Here is a 22,100-nt window from a genome sequence, read left to right as displayed (position 1 = left end):
AGAAGGATATATATTAAAGATACATATCTTTTCCTTTCTTTTTGGGAAGATATGTATCACTTTGCTTGGTTGGATTAGGAGATTAGGATTGACTTTCAATTTCCAGATTTTCTAGATTTTTAGTAGGAAGATAATATATATACTCTTATTTTTATTGGAGATTATCAACCATTGTAATTAGAGAATTAGAGAGCAAAATATGGTTTACAGTGGCTAAATAATTTATCTTGGTTGAAAGGATCTGAAACCATGGAACTACAATGATTGTGAGATTTATTTTTGTTCTTTAATGCATCTTTTAATTATTTGAGTATTGGTTATCTTTTTGAATTATTTTTCATGATTGTGTTGGTTGATTTCTAAGGTGCGCAAATAGTTTATCAATTAATATAATCTATTGCTAGTTTAGGTGCTAAATCTGTAATTGTTCAATCCATCTAATCGAAGTGGCAACTAGGTTTATCGTTTGCTGCGTCAGAAACTTTAAATCCTAGGAAAATAATCAACTAGATTAAATGCAACGTCGTACGTTTGTATTGTCTTGCTTCGTTGGTCTTTCTAATTCGTAATGCTATTGTTTAATTAAATTCGAGATCGTATCCGAATTATTAATCAATAAGGGTTAATTGGAATACATGTTTTTGGTTAACTAATCGTAAGGAATGACAGGTTAATTCAATACCACAACGAATATTCAATTAATTAATTTGATATTTTGTTTCGATGATCAATCGTAGTTCCAATGGTGGATGTGACCGAAGACCAAGGTTTGTTAAATCGATTTATTCCTTTTAGATTATTTTACTGAATTTTTAATTAGTGTTTTTCATTATAAATTGCATTCACTTCAAAACCCCCCTTTTTATTTATTTGTTTCGATTTATTTGTGACGACATACTAATCAAGGCTCTTCGAGGGAACGATCCCTACTTTCCTTTACTACATTTTTGTTACAGGAATTTAGGATTTAATTTGGGTGTCAACGACAGCACGTACCAGTGCACAACATATCAAATATGTTCGGAAGTGTCTGGACTCATCGGGGATTCGCAGCTCGCTTTTAACACGTCTTCTTTTGCAAGAAATTTCCTGCGAAAATTTACAAAATTCGTTAGCCATTCATAAATAGCAAATATATAAACAAATGTCTTCATGGAAAAATCATAAAAAGAAAAAAAATACAACACAATAAAAGAGGTGATTGAAAAATTTTAAAAATAAGATTTCAAGATTGTAAAACGGTAAAATTCAAAAAAACGAAACTGAAATTCGAATTCTAAAGGTTGAAAAACCCTAGAATGGCAACAATCAAGAAATTCTTCAGAAATATCAAAAATATGAGTCGATATATCGTAAAACGTTAAAATTTTAAAAAATCGAAACTGAAATTTGAATTCTAAAGGTTGAAAAACCCTAAAATGATAACAATCGAGAAATTCTTGGGAAATCTAAAAAATACAAGTCGATATATCGTAAAACGATAAAATTCAAAAAAATAGAACTGAAATTCGAATTCCAAAGGTTGAAAAACCCTATAATGGCAACAATCGAGAAATTCTTCAGAAATATGAAAAATACGAATCAATATATCGTAAAACGATAAAATTCGAAAAAAAGAACTGAAATTCGAATTCTAAAGATTGAAAAATCCTAGAATGGCAACAATCGAGAAATTCTTTGGAAATCTGAAAAATACAAATCTATATATCGTAAAATGGTGAAATTCGAAAAAACGGAATTGAAATTTGAATTCTAAAGATTGAAAAACCCTAGAATGGCAACAATCGAGAAATTCTTTAAAAATCTGAAAAATACAAATCGATATATCGTAAAACGGTAAAATTCGAAAAAACGAAACTGAAATTCGAATTCTAAAGATTGAAAAACCCCAGAACGGCAACAATCGAGAAATTCTTTCGAAATCTGACAAATATGAGTCGATATATCGTAAAACGGTGAAATTCGAAAAAACGGAACTGAAATTCGAATTCTAAAGGTTGAAAAACCCTAGAACTGCAATAATCGAAAAATTCTTCGAAAATCTGAAAAGTACGAATCGATTATCGTAAAACAGTGAAATTTGAAAAAACGGAACTGAAATTCGAATTCTAAAAGTTAAAATACCATGTAATGGTAATAATCGAAAAATTTTTCAAAAATTTTAAAAATACGAGGTTATTACATCATAAAATGTGTCCAAGAGGCACAAAAATCGAGAAACTTAATCTAAAATTCTAAAACTACGTATTGAAAAATCTTAAAACAGAAAAAAACGGATATAAAATTCGAAAACTACGTGTCGAGAAACCCTGGATGTGAAAAATATTAATTTACCCCTGATAAAATGTCTATTACAAACAGGTCCAATATTTATCCTTTGCCCCTCAGTAATTCTCAAAGTTCTTACCGCCCTTGCAGTTTCAAAATTGTTAATTTTCCCCCCAATCCACTATGATATGGCAAATTTTAGAAACGCCTACAGTGGACTAACAATAACAAATGGATCCCTAATATTTTTAAAAAGCCACTTAACCCCCTTAACCACTGTCACAGTGGGTTGTTCATCGTTACAGTGGAAAACATTGTTCCACTGTCGCACTGCCGATGAATTCCGATGCAATTTTCGGCCAAAAATCGCTCATTTCGGCCTCCAATTTCAACATAAATCGAATCTAGATATGCTTTAACGCAAAACCCCTCAACCAATTTAACAAAAACAACCAAAAATCAAAACATATTAAGCAATGTTCAAACCGCAAACCCTAATATTTCAAACTGCAAATTCTCACTCAAATCTCAATAATATGAACAATAACTTGATTCAAACAAGATCACGGAAGATATACTAACCTTCTTGACCATTTTCGATCGCCGGAGAGCAAGAAAATCGTCAGAAATGGCTTCACAGTGGGACGACAACGGAATGCGGTTCATAGTGGGAGAAAAGTCTATTTTTTTTGGATTTGCACAGTGATTATGGGCGTTTTACAATGGGAATTATGAAATTTTGGCTTGTTTATATATAGGGGTAGTTTAGACATTTCACAAATGTTGGGCATTTTTGCTTAAATATGAATTTTTTGGGTAATTTTCTTAAGCCCCTTACTTTTGCCTATTTTTAATAATTTCCCATTTTTTTAACATTGAAAAACCCAAGAAAAACATTTCAGAAATTTACTCTAAAATCCCATGAAGATTTAAGTTACACATATTTATAATTAATACTAATTTAAGTATGAATGATAATATATTATCATATAATTAATTATTATTTTATCTTTAATTTAAAAATTTTTCAATCATATAATGACACATTATCACTAATACCTAAATTGGTACTCATTATATATTCATTATAAATATATATAGTTTTATTGTTATTTCATTTACACTAAAACCTCTTCAATTCATATTATTTTTTTGAGAATCAATTTGTGAGTAAAAATGGGTACCCATGAGTTAGAGGTAAATCTAGTTCCTTTTAACATCCAAAATTTTGATGTGATTTTAGGTATGGATTGGCTAGCTTGTCACTGTGTTATAATAGATTGTTTTCGCAAAGAAGCAACCTTAAGAAAGTCAGGGAAACCAAGAGTTTATTTTATGCAGGAAGCATCATATCATTCATTCTTGTGCTATCTCCACTAATGTTGCTAGACGATTTCTTTGAAAGGGATATCAAACTTATCTAATACCTATTGTGGACATTAGAGTTAGTGAATCAAGGATATGAGATATTCTATTGATTAAAGATTTCTCATATGTATTCCTGATAATCTACCAGGGCTGCCACTTGATAGAAAGATTAAATTCACAATATATTTGATTCTTGGTATAGCTCTCATATCATTGGCCCCTTATAGAATGGTTTATCTTATGCTAAAAGAATTAAAGGTACAATTGCAATACAAGTGGAAAAGAGATTTAACAAGCCTAGGGTTTTTCCATATGGAGTTTCAATGTTGTTTGTTAAGAAGAAAAATGAAACTTTCAAATTATGCATTGATTATAGGCAATTGAACAAAGTGACACTTCCTAACAAGTATCCACTGCCTTGAATTTCATATTTGTTCAACAATTACAAAGTGCTAAAGTTTTCTCTCTAAGATAGACTTGCGCTTAAAGTGCCATCAACTAAAGATTAAAGAGTCAAATGTTTCATAAACTACTTTCAAAATTGGTTGTGAACATCATGAGTTATTGGAGATGCCCTTTGAATTAACTAATGCACCAGTAATATTCATGGATTTGATGAACAAAGTCTTTCACTCTTTCTTGAGTCAATTTGTAATGGCATTTATTGATGATATTAATATGAAAGTATCCCTTTAATTTTCAATTAATCACCATATTACTGATAACAAAAACCCCTTTTTTATTAAAATCTCTAACCTCTCCATTCATCGCATCAAATTCATATTCACAACAGCAACAAAAAATTTTTCATATAATTTTTTTACAACAACTCAGTGTTTTTTTTTTTTTTTTTGTTGCATTCAACTCTTCATCTTTGTTATTCTCCAAAAAGATGAATTTTTATTATTTTTTCCTTAGCTTGTTTGTAACTTCGTCATTTTTGTAATTCTTTCAATATCTGATATATAGACTAATTTAAGACACTAATTTTCCATAAATCTTGTTGTATATTCATCTAGTGGTACAATGATTGAATATAATGTATTAATTTTAATGGTCAATTAAATATTTTACATATGAATTGTTATATTAATTTTAACTAGGAGATCCGTGAAAATATTAAAAGTATGATTGATATATCTATAATTTTAAAAACATATTATTAACAGTGTGTCATATTAAACCTATATATATACATTTTATATTTTTCTAGTGTTCGAATTTTTTAACCTTTTTTATGAAATTTTTTTACCATTTGTCATATTATACTTATATAATTCTCGTACCTTTTTTTCCCCTTCCTGTATTTACTTCCTAGGTAACAAAGGAGAAAAAAGGGCGGAAAAGGAAGTTGGAGAGGAGAGACAAAATACTTTCTAAATTTAAATGGTGGGAAATTTATCAAATTTTGGGTGGGAAATATTTTTTGGCTGGTTGATTAATCTAATAATAGTCAATATGGTAATTTTAGATTTTGTTTAATTTTCTTGCCTAAATCTCTAAATTTGTAGTTAAATTTGCTAGTCTGTTTCCTTTCTAGCATTTGGTTGAGTATGACTCATGATAACAGCCATTAATGGTGTATATATACAATGTCTCTCTAGCTTTCTTCATAGCACAAAAAACCTAAAAACAATGAAGAAAACAACGACGTTGCTTTCTCCTATTTTTGTTCTTCTCTTGTCTCAATTTCTGAATCTGTCCCTCACATGGGGTGCTTCAGATTCAGTCTACCAAACTTTTCTCCAATGCCTAAAAAAGCAAACAAATTCCACAGACGACCTATCAAAGATAGTCTACGCTCAAGCAAATCCCTCCTACACTTCAGTTTTACAGGCGTATATCCGAAACGCCGTTTCAATGACTCCCAAACGTTGAAGCCTTTGATCATCATTACTCCTTTACAAGAATCTCATGTCCAAGCCGCGGTGATTTGCTCCAAACAAGTTGGTTATCATCTTAAAATCCGCAGTGGCGGCCATGACTATGAGGGGATTTCGTATATTTCTGAAAGTCCGTTCTTTATTCTCGACATGTTTAATTTACGTTCAGTAGATGTTGACATGAAGGACGAGTCTGCATGGATCGGAGCTGGCGCTACTTTGGGTGAAGTTTATTTCAGGATTTGGGAGAAAAGTAAGGTGCACGGCTTTCCCGCCGGCGTCTGCCCCACTATTGGCGTTGGTGGGCATTTGAGCGGCGGAGGTTACGGAAACATGCTGCGAAAGTATGGTTTGTCAACTGACAATGTTGTTGATGCTAAGATTGTTGACGTCAAGGGGAGAATTCTTGATCGTAAAGCGATGGGAGAGGATCTATTTTGGGCGCTTAGAGGCGGCGGTGGAGCGAGTTTTGGCGTTGTGTTATCGTATAAGATCAAGTTGGTTCCGGTTCCAGCGACGGTTACTGTTTTTAGAGTTGAAAGGTATTTGGAAGAGAAGGCAACGGATATGGTTTATCGATGGCAGCTGGTGGCGCCGACGACGGATAAGAATTTGTTCACGAGAATGCTTTTGCAGCCCGTGACGAGAAACAAGACAAAGACAATCAGAGCATCGGTTTTGGCATTGTATTTAGGAAAGGCGGATGACCTTGTGTCCCTTTTGGCTAAGGATTTTCCTGAACTGGGGCTGAAGAAAGAAAATTGTATGGAGATGAGTTGGATTGATTCGGTTCTGTGGTGGGCTAATTTCGACAATGGGACTAAACCGGATGCGTTGCTTGACAGAAATCTCAACAAGGCTGATTTCTTGAAGAGAAAATCAGATTATGTTCAGAAACCTATTACGAAATTTTCCCTGAACTTGCTATGGAAAAAAATGATAGAATTGGGAAAAACTGGGTTGGTTTTCAATGCTTATGGTGGGAGAATGGATGAAATTCCTGCTTCAGAAACGGCCATGCCACACCGAGCTGGGAACTTGTTCAAAATTCAGTACTCGGTGACTTGGAAAGAACCCAGTGTTGAACTTGAAAAGAACTACACATTTCAGGCAAGAAGTCTTTATAGTTTCATGACTCCGTTTGTGTCTAAAAATCCAAGAAGTGCATATTTGAACTATAGAGATCTTGATATTGGGATTAACCACCATGGTAAAGATAGTTCCAAGGAAGGTGAAGTCTATGGGTTGAAGTATTTCAATGGGAATTATGAGAGATTGGTGAAGGTTAAGACAATGTTTGATCCTGAAAACTTCTTCAGAAATGAGCAAAGCATCCCTCCTAAATCTACCAAATAAGAAATAGTTAACAATTGTCAGTCTCCCTTACAGTTCCATGGAGAAATGTAAAACGTCCATAACCTTCACCTTATCAACATTCACAAATAAATCACATAAATTATTTATTTAATATCCCGATAATATCTTGCATTATTCTTCATTTAAGATGAAGGAGAAAGCTCTACTCCTGGATAAAGAATATTGATAAATATGGCAGCTTGGCACCCTTATAATGGATTTGTTGTATAGATTTATTAGGCAATGCATTTAAAATGTTGTGAAACATAAAACAATATAATTAATATTATGGTTTTGATTTAGTAATTTCATTCAGTTATTTAATTTGCCCTCGTCAACTAAATTCCTGCATACCACCACAGTTGAGTGAGTTTTGCCCGGACTAGAATGGAAGAAGAGAAGGGATAAAATTGGATAAATTTGCTAGAGATCAGGGACTTTATTAAAGAATTCTGAAAAAAAGATAAATTAAAATGTGTCTTAAAATTATGTATCGGTAATTTTATATCACTTTCTTTTATCAGTACTATCAGATCATCTTCTCTTCTTGGTCACTTGCATGATCCTCTCACTTGTTGACTGAGCCCATTTTCAACAAAGAATCATCAAGCAAAAGTTGAGGGGCTACCTCACTACCAGCTAACTAGTTCTAACCGTCTAGGATACCAAATTGTGTCTCATCCATTTAAGGGAATGAACTACTCAACATTACGAAGGTCCATCATCGAAACATTGATATACAAAAATAAAAATGGGTCTGTGGATGCTACACTTTTATCAAATGTAAATCGATAGATAAATATTCTGCAAGGGTTTGCAAGTATATCTTTCTTGGATACAATACAGGTTAGAAAGTGTCTAATGATCATTAACATACTAATTCACTATTGTATATAATGTATTTATTAGGAGATTGAATTATATGAAAATCCCAAATTTAAGGGCATTTATATAGGCACCTTGAACCTAAATCAATAGGAAAACCTTTTAACCCTAAATTAGGATTGTAATCCTTTTAGAGATTACCCTTTTTTTTGGCATTTACTTCAGAGGCTGTATAACTTGGAGGTAGATTGAGACTTACTAAAGCTATATTCATTTTGTTTTTTTTTTTTTGGTTACAAAGCTACACTAGGAACCCATATGGTTTGTTTAATTAGACCTCTAATGAATAGGTTTATAACCCAATGACCTTTTAAATATAATGGCTCTTAATCCATTAATTTTGGGGTTTTTTTTTTCCAAATAGTATCCAAAACTCTCAATTAACTAGATTATTTCAAAAATTTTAACATAATTACATCTCAATCCATGGTTGGAATTGACTGCCTTTTACCCCCTCTATTTACGTCTCAATCCATGATTAAAGTATGCGAAGAACGAGTTGTTTAATGATGCATAGCTGGAACGGACTTCAAAGCCTACATAGTGATGGTCAAACCATGGTTTTAAAAACTGACCGTCACTTATTAAAAAGAAATAAAAAAATTATTTTGAGAGATAGATCAGATCGGACAATGGTTCAATTCGATCACACTGTCTTGATTGGAGATTTACTCAAGTAAAAATTTGGGTTTGATTTGATTATCGACATTAGTTGAAAATTTTCATTTACTAAATTTTATTACTGAAACTTAAACCTAAAACCTTATATGACAAATTAGATCATATATATTATTAAACTAATTTTATTTTTATGTTATAACAATTTAAATTATATATTTAATAATTAACTATATAATATTATTTTAAATATTAATTTTAATATTTATTTAAATAGTTAGCTGGTTTAATTAACAGTTAAACTGTTCAATTAGAGCAAACTGTCTCACTCACTAAGAGAACTTCAATCCGGTATGAAAAACATTAGGTTAAACGAAGGGGGTGTGGCTAGTGCGGTTGGGTTTTGTTGATGCCCACTTTTGTGAAGTAAAGTCAATAGCCCAAGAGCCCATTCATTTGTAGGTTTGGTTTTCTTAAACCCTTTTTTAAGATTGTTGGGCTCAAACAACTTCAATGACCAATTATTTGGTGGACTATGGTGTGGTGTAGGTAAGAGTTGCATATTAGAATTGTAATGCTTCTTTGAATTATGTTCATTGGGAGCCCTATTTGGAAAATTCAATTTTAGTAAGTGTGAATTTTTTTAACATTGAAAAACCCAATAAAAACATTACAGAAATTTACTCTAAAATCCCTTGAAGATTTAAGTTACACATATTTATAATTAATACTAATTTAAGTATTAATGATAATATATTATCATATAATTAATTATTATTTTATCTTTAATTTAAAAATTCTCCAATCATATAGTGACACATTATCACTAATACCTAAATTGATACTCATTATGTATTCATTATAAATATATATAGTTTTATTGTTATTTCATTTACACTAAAACCTCTTCAATTCATATTATTTTTTTGAGAATCAATTTGTGAGTATTACATAATTTTTTTTTTCTCCCCATCATAAAGGTCCCTAATCTTTTAAAACTATTTTTTATCAAATTAGAAATTAAATTAACTTGTATAGTTAATTATGGGGGTTTTCTTGGAAATTGTAAAATTTATATTAAGAAAAAAAATGTACAAAGTACAAGGGGCATACCCTAGGAGATGCCAACACAAATGCTTAAAACAAAAGCTCAAAACCACCCTCTATACAAATGCAATAACAATATAAGAAAATGTAGGGGGATGAGATTCGCTTAAACAATATTCTAACAAACAAACATAAGTTTTCTCTTTTCAACTTCAACCCCAATCACAAATTAAGTTGAAATCGAAAAATGAATGTCCAAAAAAACTACAATACAAGAATCCAATACAAAAAATGAAAATCAAGGTACATATGCCAAATGGCACCAAGTTGTGGCAAACCTAGAGGCTATGTCATGAATCTTAGATTGAACAAGGCTACAGACATTAGTAATAATGACTTTGCAAAAGCTATGTTGTTGATGGAATATTTAGTTATTCCACTCATACCATAGGAAATAGATTATGGTTGAAAGGACTAACCATGCAAGGATATGTCTGAAGTATCTTTGTGGCAGAGGTGAATGATAGTCTAATGGAGCAAAGAAAACTATAGGAAAGTCAACGGACCATATGTGTCTTAGTTGAGACTTCCTTCCATAGATAAGAATTAAGAGAAATCACAGCTTAGGAAAATGAGTTCATGGGATTTAGAAAAAGATCTACATAACATATACTTAGGTAATGCAATAAGGTCATGGGCCTGGACAAGGTTCATGGTGCATAGTCTTCGTTTGGAGGCCAACCGAACAATGAGGAGTGCCCTGGGATATTCCCGAAGAGGCTGTTTAGTTAACGGAATCAAACATTACTTTGGTAATTTATGTTTTATTATCCTCGAGTACTTTCTTTGGTTACGAAAATAATAAAATATTTCAATAATATTTTATTATTAAATTGATGTGACATATAATATAAAAGATAATATAGAAGGTAATTTAATTACCATATCAATCTTAAGTATTTTAAGATTACCAAAGTAATTTTACTTTTTTTATCATTTTACCCTCACTTATAATAATTTTAGGACAAAAATGCCCTTATCTCCAATTAAAATAACACATGCTAAGTACTAGTTTTGACCTAAGAACTTTTTTTTTGGGACAAAATTATCCTTCATTTTACACTAAACTACCTTTTTATAAAGCCACATAAACCCTAATACAAGTCAATTTCATCGTGTTTGATAGCAAGTGATCTACGATTTCACCATAACTAGGGTTTCAACACAACAAATTATCTCCCTTCAAGTTGTAGCAACAACTCTAGTAATTCCTCTCTCGTATCATCTTCTTTAGTGTATTAGAAATTTCTTTTTAATCTCTCTTCTCTCTGCTTTCAAATCTAAACATTTCACTCATTTTGTTTCAAATCATAATGTAGAGCAAGTGGGTTTTACAAAGTGGTAAAAGGTTTGACTAGATGCTTGATTGATCTTTTGGTTCTTTTGAACTTGAAATTTTTGTATTAAGAAATTGATTTGAGTGGTTTCTTCTTTTTCCATGAACTGACTTTGCTTTCCCTTAAATTTTTAGTTATTGAAATTTGTAGTTGATTTGTCATTGATATTTTTGGTTTTATTTCTTCCTCGATTTTAATTGAAAAAATGAAAATATAATGTATTAATTTGAGATTAAGGATCCCACGGAGGTGAAATTTTATAAGAAAGAGACTAAACCAGTGTATTTCTTAATAATATATAAATGTTGTATTTCAATATACATGTATAAAGACCTTAAAAAAGATTCAAATAGGTATTTGTTTTTTTCCAAAATTTTACATATTCTGAACATATTCAAAAAATCATGATTATAAAACATTTAAATAACACTCTTCTTCAATTAGATATGGAATGTTTAATTAATATCATATATTTTATAAAAAGGTTTGGAAAATTGATCTAATGATCTTGTGAATAGGATTGTGATAAAATTATTGATCAAACTGGCTAAAGTCATTAACAGATTGTACATCTTTTGGACAAGATAAAAAAGGATAATTATTTGAATAAAAGAGATACATAATTTAACAGGAAATTATCATATAATAATATATTTCACTTAATAAAGTGGCTACAAACATCACATTTGACAAAGCTTTTTTGTTGCAATTTGCTTGGACTCTTTCATATTTTTTCTTTAAAAGAACTGAAAAAGAAAAAGAAAATGTACAACCATCTTGAAATAATAAAATAATAAGAATAGACATATGTAAAGATTTGTTGCTAGATTTTAGCAAATTTGTCTCAATAGAATGGCCTTGCCTAGAAACTGTTGCACTTTAGAGCTTGGGATTTGGAATTGCTCCTCTACCTCCTATATTTTGGTGCTAGAAAAAGTTTTGTTCAGCCTCTTGTGTAACTGTCACAACTGGCTGCATAAATGTTCCAAAACTGGTGCTTTTAGATTTTTCTTCCTATTGGATGTTTTTCCAACCTTGTTGCTTTGTTGTCTTTGCCTCTTTCAGTTGTAGAATGTCCGGCCTTCTGCACTATCTTCAGCAAACTTTCTGCTACTGTTTGAAATTCCAAAACTCGCTTGTAGGATGTATGCTCTCTTTTGGCATGGTGGAGTTGATGATGTGGTTGATTTAAGAGATAGCGAAGGTAGCTTTGGTTGCTTTGTTTTGCCCTTGTATGTTTTGGTTGTTATGCTTAGTTTTGAAGGAAAAAATCATAAGACTGCAACTAGCAAGAATGATTACGAGATAAAAGATGCAGTTGGATCAAAAAATCAAATAGTGAATAAGGGAATAAATCAGAAGACTGCAAGTACTAAGAAGAGGAAAAGAAATGATGAAGGCTTCTCAAGATCAGTTGAAGAAATTGATAAGTTTGGGAAATCTTATAAAGTTGTCCAACAAAAAATATATGAAATTGTCTCTTATTTTAAAAAAGAGGCTGAAGGAAAAGATAGAAGAATGAGTCTGTTTAATGTTTTGTTTGAACTAGATGGCTTTAGTAGGCAGGAGTTGCTTGATGTTGGAGAGCATATTATTAAGGAGGAGTACAAAATTGATTATTTCTTTGAACTACCTATAGATTTCAGGAAGGAGTATGTCATTAAGCAACTAGTTGAATGTCATGTATATTGTCCCTCTTTTGACCTATAAAACAATCATCTCTAAAGAAGCAAATATCATGATAGCTTTTTATATGTAAATAATTGAAACTATGTTGTCTAAGGTTAGGTAATACCCATGATCTTTTGTTATGTTTTTTTATTAAGGCAAAATTGGTTTAGGATATGTAATTCAACTTTATATCTATATTAGGAGGACTGGTTTGCCTAATATAATGTATTAGTAATAGTAGTAATGTTTTCAGCTCCTTTAAGGAATTACATGATATTTATATTTTGTAATGTTTCCAATCCTCATCCAAGAAATTACATGATATCTGTATTTTGGGATGGTATGTATGCAAGATATCTATATTTGTAGCTTAATGGGATATGGTTTAGTGCATGAAATTTCCTTATATTGCTAATTGTTTATTTGTTAATTGCTAATACTTCCTTTTGTTGTGCTTTTATTGGTTAGTAATGTTTGTTATGTAGTAACATGTAAACCAATTTATATGTTCTTGGTTTAGCAAAATTTCAGTTTTGTGATTATTAGTTTTATTGGTAAGAAAGACATGTACATGAAAAATGTCTAATTCTTTCAACGTTCAAGTCCAACATAAGATTTCATTATATAAATTGTTACTTCAATTTCAGATTTGTGATTAGTGATTTTGTTGGTCAGTAAAATTTCATAATTCATTTATATTTCAAGTTTATCTTAAAATTTCATTATATAATTGAGGCTCCAATTATGATATACAATTATAACATTACTGTCTTATTGTATATTGTTTGAAAATTTATTTGCAAAATGCAAGAAAAATTCTTATTAAATTGTATTTATTTATTTATTGTAAAATATTTTTCGATTTGTGATATTTCATTCAATAAAAAAATTTATATGTATTATTAATATGAGAAATATTCGAGTACATGCACAAGAAAAAAAATTTCAAACATAACAGATGCTAATCTAATCAAACACAATATTAATTTATACCTAATAATTTTTTTAAGGATATTTAGATAAAATATATATTTAATATTAATTTATTACTACTAACTAAACACAATAATCATTTATAAATAATATTATACCTAATAACCAAACATAGTTATTTACCATGCACATTTCTTCCAATGGCAGTGATGACCTCATCTTCCCTCATCCACGTTGTTTTCTTAATCTGATTATAGACTCTTCCTCGGCCAGTTATTCGACTGTGTCTTTCTGGGACCAACCACGTGTAGCTTAATTTCACCTTTAACAAATTCAATTCATGAGTATTCTTAGTTGACAACTCAAAATCAACGTACGTCTCATTTATGATTTAACAAAAAAGTTCAATTATCCGCCTTCTTTAGCGGCACACAGAGACGTGTCATCTTCTGCTACATATGAACAATACTATTAACATACCGTTCCAATTTTAACTAGAATCCAAATAATAAGTAGTCATATAATTAATTAAGTATCATTTATTTTTAATTTAAATTTTTTATATATTATTTTGATATTTAATTAAACATTTAAAATTAAGTATATATATTTTTATATATAATTTTATATAAAAATAATAATATATTATATAATTAGATATTGATTTATCTATAATTTAAAATTCTTTAATTATATAATAATATCTTATTATATACCCATATTTTTATTGTTTAGGTATATGCATGAATGGACTTCAAAATCTATGGCTATGTTGTGGAAATTTATTCCAACTCGACGAGCCCACCCACTGGTTCCATTTTTGACCAGGTGAAAAGTCAACGCGTTGACTTGTATAACACCAACCTTGCTACTTTGTAAATATAAAAACTTTGACTTCCTGAATTATGTATAAACACACAAATGGCCATTCGCTTTTACACGGATTCCTGCGTCCTTCAAAATAATTTTCCATTTTGGAGGCTTCATTTGAAAATTTTCCCAAAATAATTTAAATCTTGCAAGAAATGGTTGATTTATATTTCTTCACCTTTAATTACAATGAATTGACTTGTGAAATTAAGCAGTCAAATAAAGCATACCTAACCCCGTCCTAAATTCAATCAAATAAACTAATTACGGGAATTTTAGATTATTCTATTATGAACATGTGGGAAGTTTCGCTACTAATTACCACAAATTATGCAAGAGATGTGCTTTTCAGATTTGGTCAGATCGCACATTATTTTATGCACCCTGGTCAAATTATGATTTGTTAAATGTAATTTTGTCATTTTGAAGAAAAAAATTATGTATATATATATTTTATATAAAATTTAAATATATATTTGATTTTTTATTATATAATTAAATATTATTTTATCTTTAATTTAAAATTATTTAATTATATAATAATATATATTTAAATTATATACTAAAAATATATAAAATATAATTTTTATATAAATAATAATATTTTAATTTTTACTTTTTAATTATTTAATTATATAATAATATATTATTATTTATATATAAAAATTATACACATCACCACCATACCTGTTAATTTATACTATTCTTCTGCTTCCGGGTTGTGCTCTATAAATGTTGTTATGCTTTTCCTGAATCATGATTAGACACATTAATCATACAAGAACCTGACAAGCTAATGTTCAGACGTAAGACAAAATAACTCAATACAAATCGCCGCCAAGAAACCGACAAGAACTAGTCAAGAAACCCTCATCGATTTTCAACCTAAATACAATTAATTAGTCTTTCTTAATAATGACAAGACCTAAACCAACTTTTCGTCCTAAACCCAAAGTTTTAAGTGAAATAATTATCAATCTAAGACCCCGGTAACTGTGACGGTACAATCAAAATAGAATGGCCAAACGACTGTTTTCCACTTAAGGTTTGGTATAAACTTAATTTTTTATTTATTAATTATTAAAAATTTAAAAATTTATTATTTTATTATTATTATTAAAAATAAAATTATTATTTAACTAAAAATTTTAAAAAACTAAAATTTATCATATTTTTATTACCTAGATTTAAAAACTAATAAATACTTCCCATTTAAAATTTGAAAAACTTATATTTCTTTTCTTTTTAAATACACTACCGATATTAGAGACAATAGCGTTTTCCCTTCCTCCTTACTTCTCTCTCAATCATGTTCTATTTTTTATCATTATTGGTCAATTATACTGACCAATAAAGATGAATCATTCGTTTCCAGAATTCATCTTTGTCTCAATTAAAGACGTGATTCATTTTTATCTTTGATGAAGACGAATCGTATCTTTATTTGAAGACGAAAATTAATCTTTGTCAATCACTTTTTTGAGTCAATGATGGCCTAGAATGGAACGTAAAGGAGAGAGAACATGATCGTCGCTACCATCGGCTATCAACAATGGTGGTTGGAAAACCCCTAAAGAAGAATGTAAGTTTTTCAAACTTTAGGTGAGAGATATTTATTAGATTTTTAAATTTGGAAAGTGAAAATATGAAAAGTTTTTATTTTTTTTAAATATTTTTGTCAAATAACATTTTACCCTTGATAATAACAATAAAATTTAACAAAATGGTAAATATTTAGATTTTCGATAGTTAACAGATGAAAAATTGTGTTTGTACCAAACCTTGGGTGGGAAATAGTATTTGGCCAAATAGAATTAAAATAATGTATGATAAGGAACATATGTGACGAGTATAGTTAGCCACAAATTTGTCCCCACTAGATTAGAAAATTATTTTAAGTTGAATATTCTAAAACTTTATAATAAAAATCTTACAAATATGTGATCTTTTAAGTCTTTTTTATAATATTTATTTTTAGTAATAAAAATATTAAGATCAAAATACACCCTAAGTAACTAATTTTCAACTTGCATTTTCTAAGCCTACGGTGTCTCTTTCCAGCATTTAGTTTAATATGACCCACCTTTAATGGTATATATAATGCAATGTCTCTTCGGCCTTTTTGCACAGCACAAGAAATCAAAGAACATGGAGAAAACGACAACGTTTCTTTCTCCTGCTTTCCTTGTTCTTCTCTTGTTACAATTTCTCAATTTTTCCCTCACACGGTGTTCTTCGGATTCAGTCGACCAAACTTTTCTCCAATGCTTAGAAAAGCAAACAAATTCCACAGACGAACTCTCGAAGATAGTTTACACCCAAACAAATCCCTCCTACACTTCAGTTTTACAGGCGTATATACGAAACGCCCGGTTCAATGACTCCGAAACGTTGAAGCCTTTGATCATCGTTACTCCATTAGAAGAATCTCATGTCCAAGCCGCGGTGATTTGCTCTAAACAAGTTGGATATCAGCTTAAAATCCGCAGCGGCGGCCATGACTATGAGGGGATTTCTTATATTTCTGAAAATCCGTTCTTTATTCTCGACATGTTTAATTTACGGTCAATTAATATTGACATGGATGACGAGTCTGCGTGGATCGGAGCAGGCGCAACTTTGGGTGAAGTTTATTTCAGGATTTGGGAGAAAAGTAAAGTTCATGGCTTTCCAGCCGGCCTTTGCTCCACTGTGGGCGTTGGTGGGCATTTGAGCGGCGGAGGTTACGGAAACATGCTGCGAAAGTATGGTTTATCAACTGATAATGTTGTTGATGCTAAAATTGTTGACGTCAAGGGGAGAATTCTTGATCGTGAAGCGATGGGAGAGGATCTATTTTGGGCTCTTCGGGGTGGCGGCGGAGCGAGTTTTGGTGTTGTGTTATCGTACAAGATCAAATTGGTTCCGGTTCCAGAGACAGTAACCGTTTTCAGAGTTGAGAGGCTTCTGGCAGAGAATGCGACGGATGTGGTTTATAAATGGCAGCTGGTGGCGCCGACGACTGATAAAAATTTGTTCTTGCGAATGCTTTTGCAGCCCGTGACGAGGAACAAGACACTGACAGTCAGAGCATCGATTTTGGCCATGTATTTAGGTGGGGCCGATGGCCTTGTGTCTCTTTTGGCTAAGGATTTTCCTGAATTGGGGCTGAAGAAAGAAAATTGTATGGAGATGAGCTGGATTGATTCGGTTGTTTGGTGGGCTGATTTCGATAATGGGAGTAAACCTGATGTGTTGCTTGATAGAAATCTCAACCAGGCGAATTTCTTGAAGAGAAAATCAGACTATGTTCAGAAACCGATTCCGAAATTTTCCCTGAATTTGCTATGGAAAACAATGATGGAATTAGGAAAAATTGGGCTGGTTTTCAATCCTTATGGTGGGAGAATGGACGAAATTCCTTCTTCAGAGACGGCCATGCCACATAGAGCTGGGAACTTATACAAAATACAGTACTCGGTGAATTGGAATGAGGCTAGTGTTGAGCTTGAGAAGAACTACACATCTCAGGCCACAAGTCTTTACAGTTTCATGACTCCATTTGTATCAAAAGATCCGAGAAGTGCTTACTTGAACTACAGAGATCTTGATATTGGAGTTAACCATCATGGTAAAGATAGTTACAGTGAAGGTGAAGTCTACGGGATGAAGTATTTCAACGGGAATTATGAAAGATTGGTGAAAGTGAAGACAATGTTTGATCCTGAAAACTTCTTCAGAAATGAGCAGAGCATCCCTCCCAAATCTGCCATGTAAGGAATTGAAAAGTCATTTAGCTATTTAGATTTAATTTTCTTGTTAAAGAGGTCTAAAAATTAGTGGTTTAGTTTTGTATGACATTTATGGAAGTTACATATTTATTTTTCTTTTTAAATAGTATTTGTAGCATGTGATTTTACTATTGGGTCGATGGTAATAAAAAATTTTTTTCCCTTAACTAATGAATGACAGATAACTATCTATATCAATTAGGCCTCTCAATTGAGTCTGATTAGTCCAATGCTCAAACCAAACACATTTCGGTTCTTGGTAGGTCCAGACAAAAAATGTCACTTTAAGACAGATTGTTTAAATCTGAGACACTGTAGAGACTGAAAATTAATTTTCTTATTAATAATTATTGATAATGATTAATTATTAATAATTAATTTTCTTAAAAATTGAGTGGGTGGACAGAAATTGGAAGGAAAGTTCAGGGAGAAGATGTCGGAATTAGATTGAGACTTGCTTTTGTTAATTCAAACTTTACACACGGAATTAGCTGCAACAAGTATATTCGTTTTGGTTGGTGATTGCATTGCAGGACATACGAGGCAAGCACAACCACAAGGTTGAGGCCCACCGCTATTTCCAGGAAGCCAGTGGGACTTCTATTACTAGTGTTTTTCCTTTGAGGCTTCTTCGTTAAGATTCTTGTGAGTTCCCTTTTTTTTTAAGTTGGGAAATTACGATTTCCAAATGTGAAAATGGAGAATTCGTGCAGAAAGTTGGTGGAACGTCTGTTTCACCAAAAGGGAAGTTGCCGAAATTGCTCTTTCAATTAGGAACAAATTTGTTCCATTGGTCGTAATTTATTTATTATTATTATTATTATTTTTTGATTGAGAAAATTTAATATATTGTGAATGAAGTGCCCGTTCCAGGAGAAAAACACTCATTTAATGATGAGATAGTTCGAAATCCATTGGATAATTTGTACAACATTGAGGAAAATTGAAATTTGAAAGTTGGAATGCCCATTTCAAGGGAAGAACGCTTACTCCATATAATTGAGCAATTGAAGAATAACCCGTTCATGGAAGTCGTTCTAGAGTGTGGATTGAACAAAAAGAAACTGAAGTGTAAGTTTTGAATGGCTGTTCCATGTTTGGAATACTCGTCCTTCAGTCAAATCTTCAAGTAATTTTACAAAGAACAAGATCGTTCTTAAGGTTGTCACCCACTCTATCAAAGTAGGAAAAATTCAATAAAGAATGGAACATCTGTTCCAGAGTATTCAAACACCCATCCCTCAGATTATCCTCAAATAGTTCTACCAAGAACAAGATTTTTCCAATGGCTATCACTTATTCAGCTAAAAACACAATTTTAGTCTCAGAATGGTATCCTTCTCCTAAACTCAAATTTCTCTGTAAAAGCTGGAGAAATCCATGCTGGGAAAATTTGTTAGATGTAAACAATAATATATCAATATCTGATTGCATGTTCCAGCATATCTTCTTTCGTCAAATTCTAGATTTCAAAACACGTTGAAGTATGCGTATTCACTGGGCCTCAGTCAACATTGCTTGGGCTAGACTTTGGGCTTATGCTACAGTTCATAATGTATGCATAGAGATCGTGCTCGATATGCAAAGAGTAGAAAAAGTCAAGGTATGTTTTTGGATTGAATTTGATACGTATTAGTCATTATAACATTTTAGTTAATTTGAATTAAAACTTTTTATATTTACAAATTTGATGAGTTAAACATTCTGCAAGTTCAAACTTGACAATATATAACCCATAAACTCAACAAACATAAGCTTTTCCAGAACATTACAATCTATAAAAATGACTATTTCAGATCCTCAATTTATACTAGCCAAGTGCAGAATGAGTTCCATATGAAAACGTTTTTCATATTTTACTCTTTCAAGTAAAAGTTTTGCATGTTTATATCAAGGACTACTTTTGGCATCTGTAAGATGAAATTCAAGACATTTTAGACATGTCAAAGATGAATTGAATCTCATTTTCACACATAAACTGTGCTATTTTGACGACATAATAACACTTAAAAGTGCTTTCGTGACTCAAAAAGCCAACTCAATTAGGGGTGAATCCTGCCAAATTAACTCACATCGAATCTATGGTTTCACTCGAACAACTCAATTTCAAACTGAAGCTTCAGTTTGATAGTTTAATTCCAGACTAATTCATTTTTTATTTGATAATGTTATTTATACTGTTAATAATGTTGTTTATCTTTCGAATGATAATATTTATTTTGTTAACAATTTTTTAATGATATTATTAATTAAATCAAATGAATCCGAACTTGAGCTCAAATTTAATATTTTTACTTGATATAAGCTAAAACCGATCCCAAATTTGAATAAGATGAAATCCAATCTTAATTTCAACCACCCACCTGCTTGAACTTTTCAAAATCAGGACGCCACATGCGGGGAGCGAGTTACGTTGGGGCCAAGCTCAACGGGAACAATGGGCTCCCCTATGAATTAAAAAAATAAAATTATAAATATATATTAAATCTCCTACACAAAAACTTTTTAAGGGAAAGCTACTATTTCTCATTCCAATTTTAGTCTAATTTTAAAATCATATCTACAATAGATAAAAAACTTAAACACTTTTCTATAAACTAATTGTGATTTAAATTTTTAATTAAAAATAGGGATAAAATCTTCATTTTACTTATAAAACTTTAAAATTTATATTATTCCTCCTTCCCCCCCCCCCCCCCCCCCCCCCCTCTCCCAGGTTTTAAAAACTAACACTTCAATATATTTTTAAAGTTTAAAAAGTTTGTTTCCTTCTCCAGTCACCATCATTTCAATCGACGGCTAGTGTTTTCCACCAATTTTCTAAATTTGACTATGAAGGGCAATCATCCAAATGCGACAACGAAAGACGTTGGTCACCATCATTCCAATCGACAATTGGCACTTTTCACTCATCTTTTAGATATGGTTACAAAGGATAGTCGTCCAAATGCGACAACAAAAGATGACAAAGCACTATCCTTCGTCGTGTCATCCAAACAACAGTTCGTCCTCCTTCATCGTTGAGTCTTCCCAATCTGGATGATGTTTTATCGTCTAGATGTGGATGACTAAGGGTTGTCCTTTGTCAGGAAAAACTTTTGCTTCCTCCAGATCGTTGGGCGGTTTCCTAAGCTATCAGAGATGAAACCTTAAAAAAGAAAAAAAGTGAATTTTTTAAAATTTAATCATGAAAGTAGATGTGAATTTTCTAAACTAAGGGAGAAGATGATATAACTTTTTTTAGTTCTAGGGTTTATAATTTTACCTTTACTTCTAAACGAAAATTTGAATGACAGTTAACTTATGAATAGATATTTGAATTTTTTATTTATCATAGATATAATTTTGAATTTCAACTAAAACTTGGTTGGAAGATGTCCTTTTCCCTTTTTTTTATTAGCTTCCTGACAAAAATTCTGCCTCTCTTACTTACCACATGTTTTACTAGTTGGTCATAACCGACAAAGTCAGATAGAAGACAATCTATTGATGTCATTAGTAATATTATTTTAATGGTTGGTTTCGGCATTGAGGAGGTGTTGAAGCGGGCATTTCTGATATAGGTTCGTAAAACCGATGAAAATGACTTGTTTTCTCGGTTTTAGACAATGCTGGAGAACTGTTTATTATCGGTGGAGTTCGTTTGCTTAGTGAAGCATTTGAGAAAGGCTTCATAGACAGGATCTGGAGCCGCCCATGAAAGAGAAAGATTGAGTAAAAGGAGAAGAATTGAGGCCACAGAACCCGATTTTGATATCTTCATCATTCCTTGGTCCCAATTTTTGTTGCTTTTGTCATTAAACTTTGAGAGTTGGAGTTCAATGACATTATATATAGTTTTATTCATGACATGTTGAATGGGAGATTCAAATTACCGGCTAGTCATCACAATAGTTTAAACTATTTGAGTTTCTTGTTATTATTAGTGCTGTGTATAATTTTTATATACAAATAATAATATATCATCATGTGATCGAATAGTTAGAAATTAAAAAAAATAAAACAATATTTAATCATATGATATGATGACATAT

General features: G+C 31.2%; 2 protein-coding genes across 2 annotated transcripts; both read left to right on the top strand.

The window, feature by feature from the left end:
• The first annotated feature begins 5,347 nt into the window (after positions 1–5,347).
• Positions 5,348–7,111, top strand: LOC123228308 (berberine bridge enzyme-like 21). Its single transcript, XM_044653662.1, has one exon. The coding sequence runs from the start codon at positions 5,385–5,387 to the stop codon at positions 6,873–6,875; it is 1,491 nt and encodes a 496-aa protein (XP_044509597.1). The 5' UTR covers positions 5,348–5,384; the 3' UTR covers positions 6,876–7,111.
• Positions 7,112–16,414: 9,303 nt separating this feature from the next.
• On the top strand, positions 16,415–19,297 carry LOC123226934 (berberine bridge enzyme-like 21). Its single transcript, XM_044651517.1, has one exon. It carries the CDS (start codon positions 16,445–16,447, stop codon positions 18,050–18,052), a length of 1,608 nt encoding a protein of 535 aa, XP_044507452.1. The 5' UTR covers positions 16,415–16,444; the 3' UTR covers positions 18,053–19,297.
• Positions 19,298–22,100: the final 2,803 nt, after the last annotated feature.

This window comes from Mangifera indica, chromosome 10, assembly GCF_011075055.1.
Source record: "Mangifera indica cultivar Alphonso chromosome 10, CATAS_Mindica_2.1, whole genome shotgun sequence".
Classification (NCBI taxonomy): Eukaryota; Viridiplantae; Streptophyta; class Magnoliopsida; order Sapindales; family Anacardiaceae; genus Mangifera; species Mangifera indica.
Note: the sequence above shows the minus strand (reverse complement) of the source record. Positions and strands in the feature narration are given on the sequence as shown.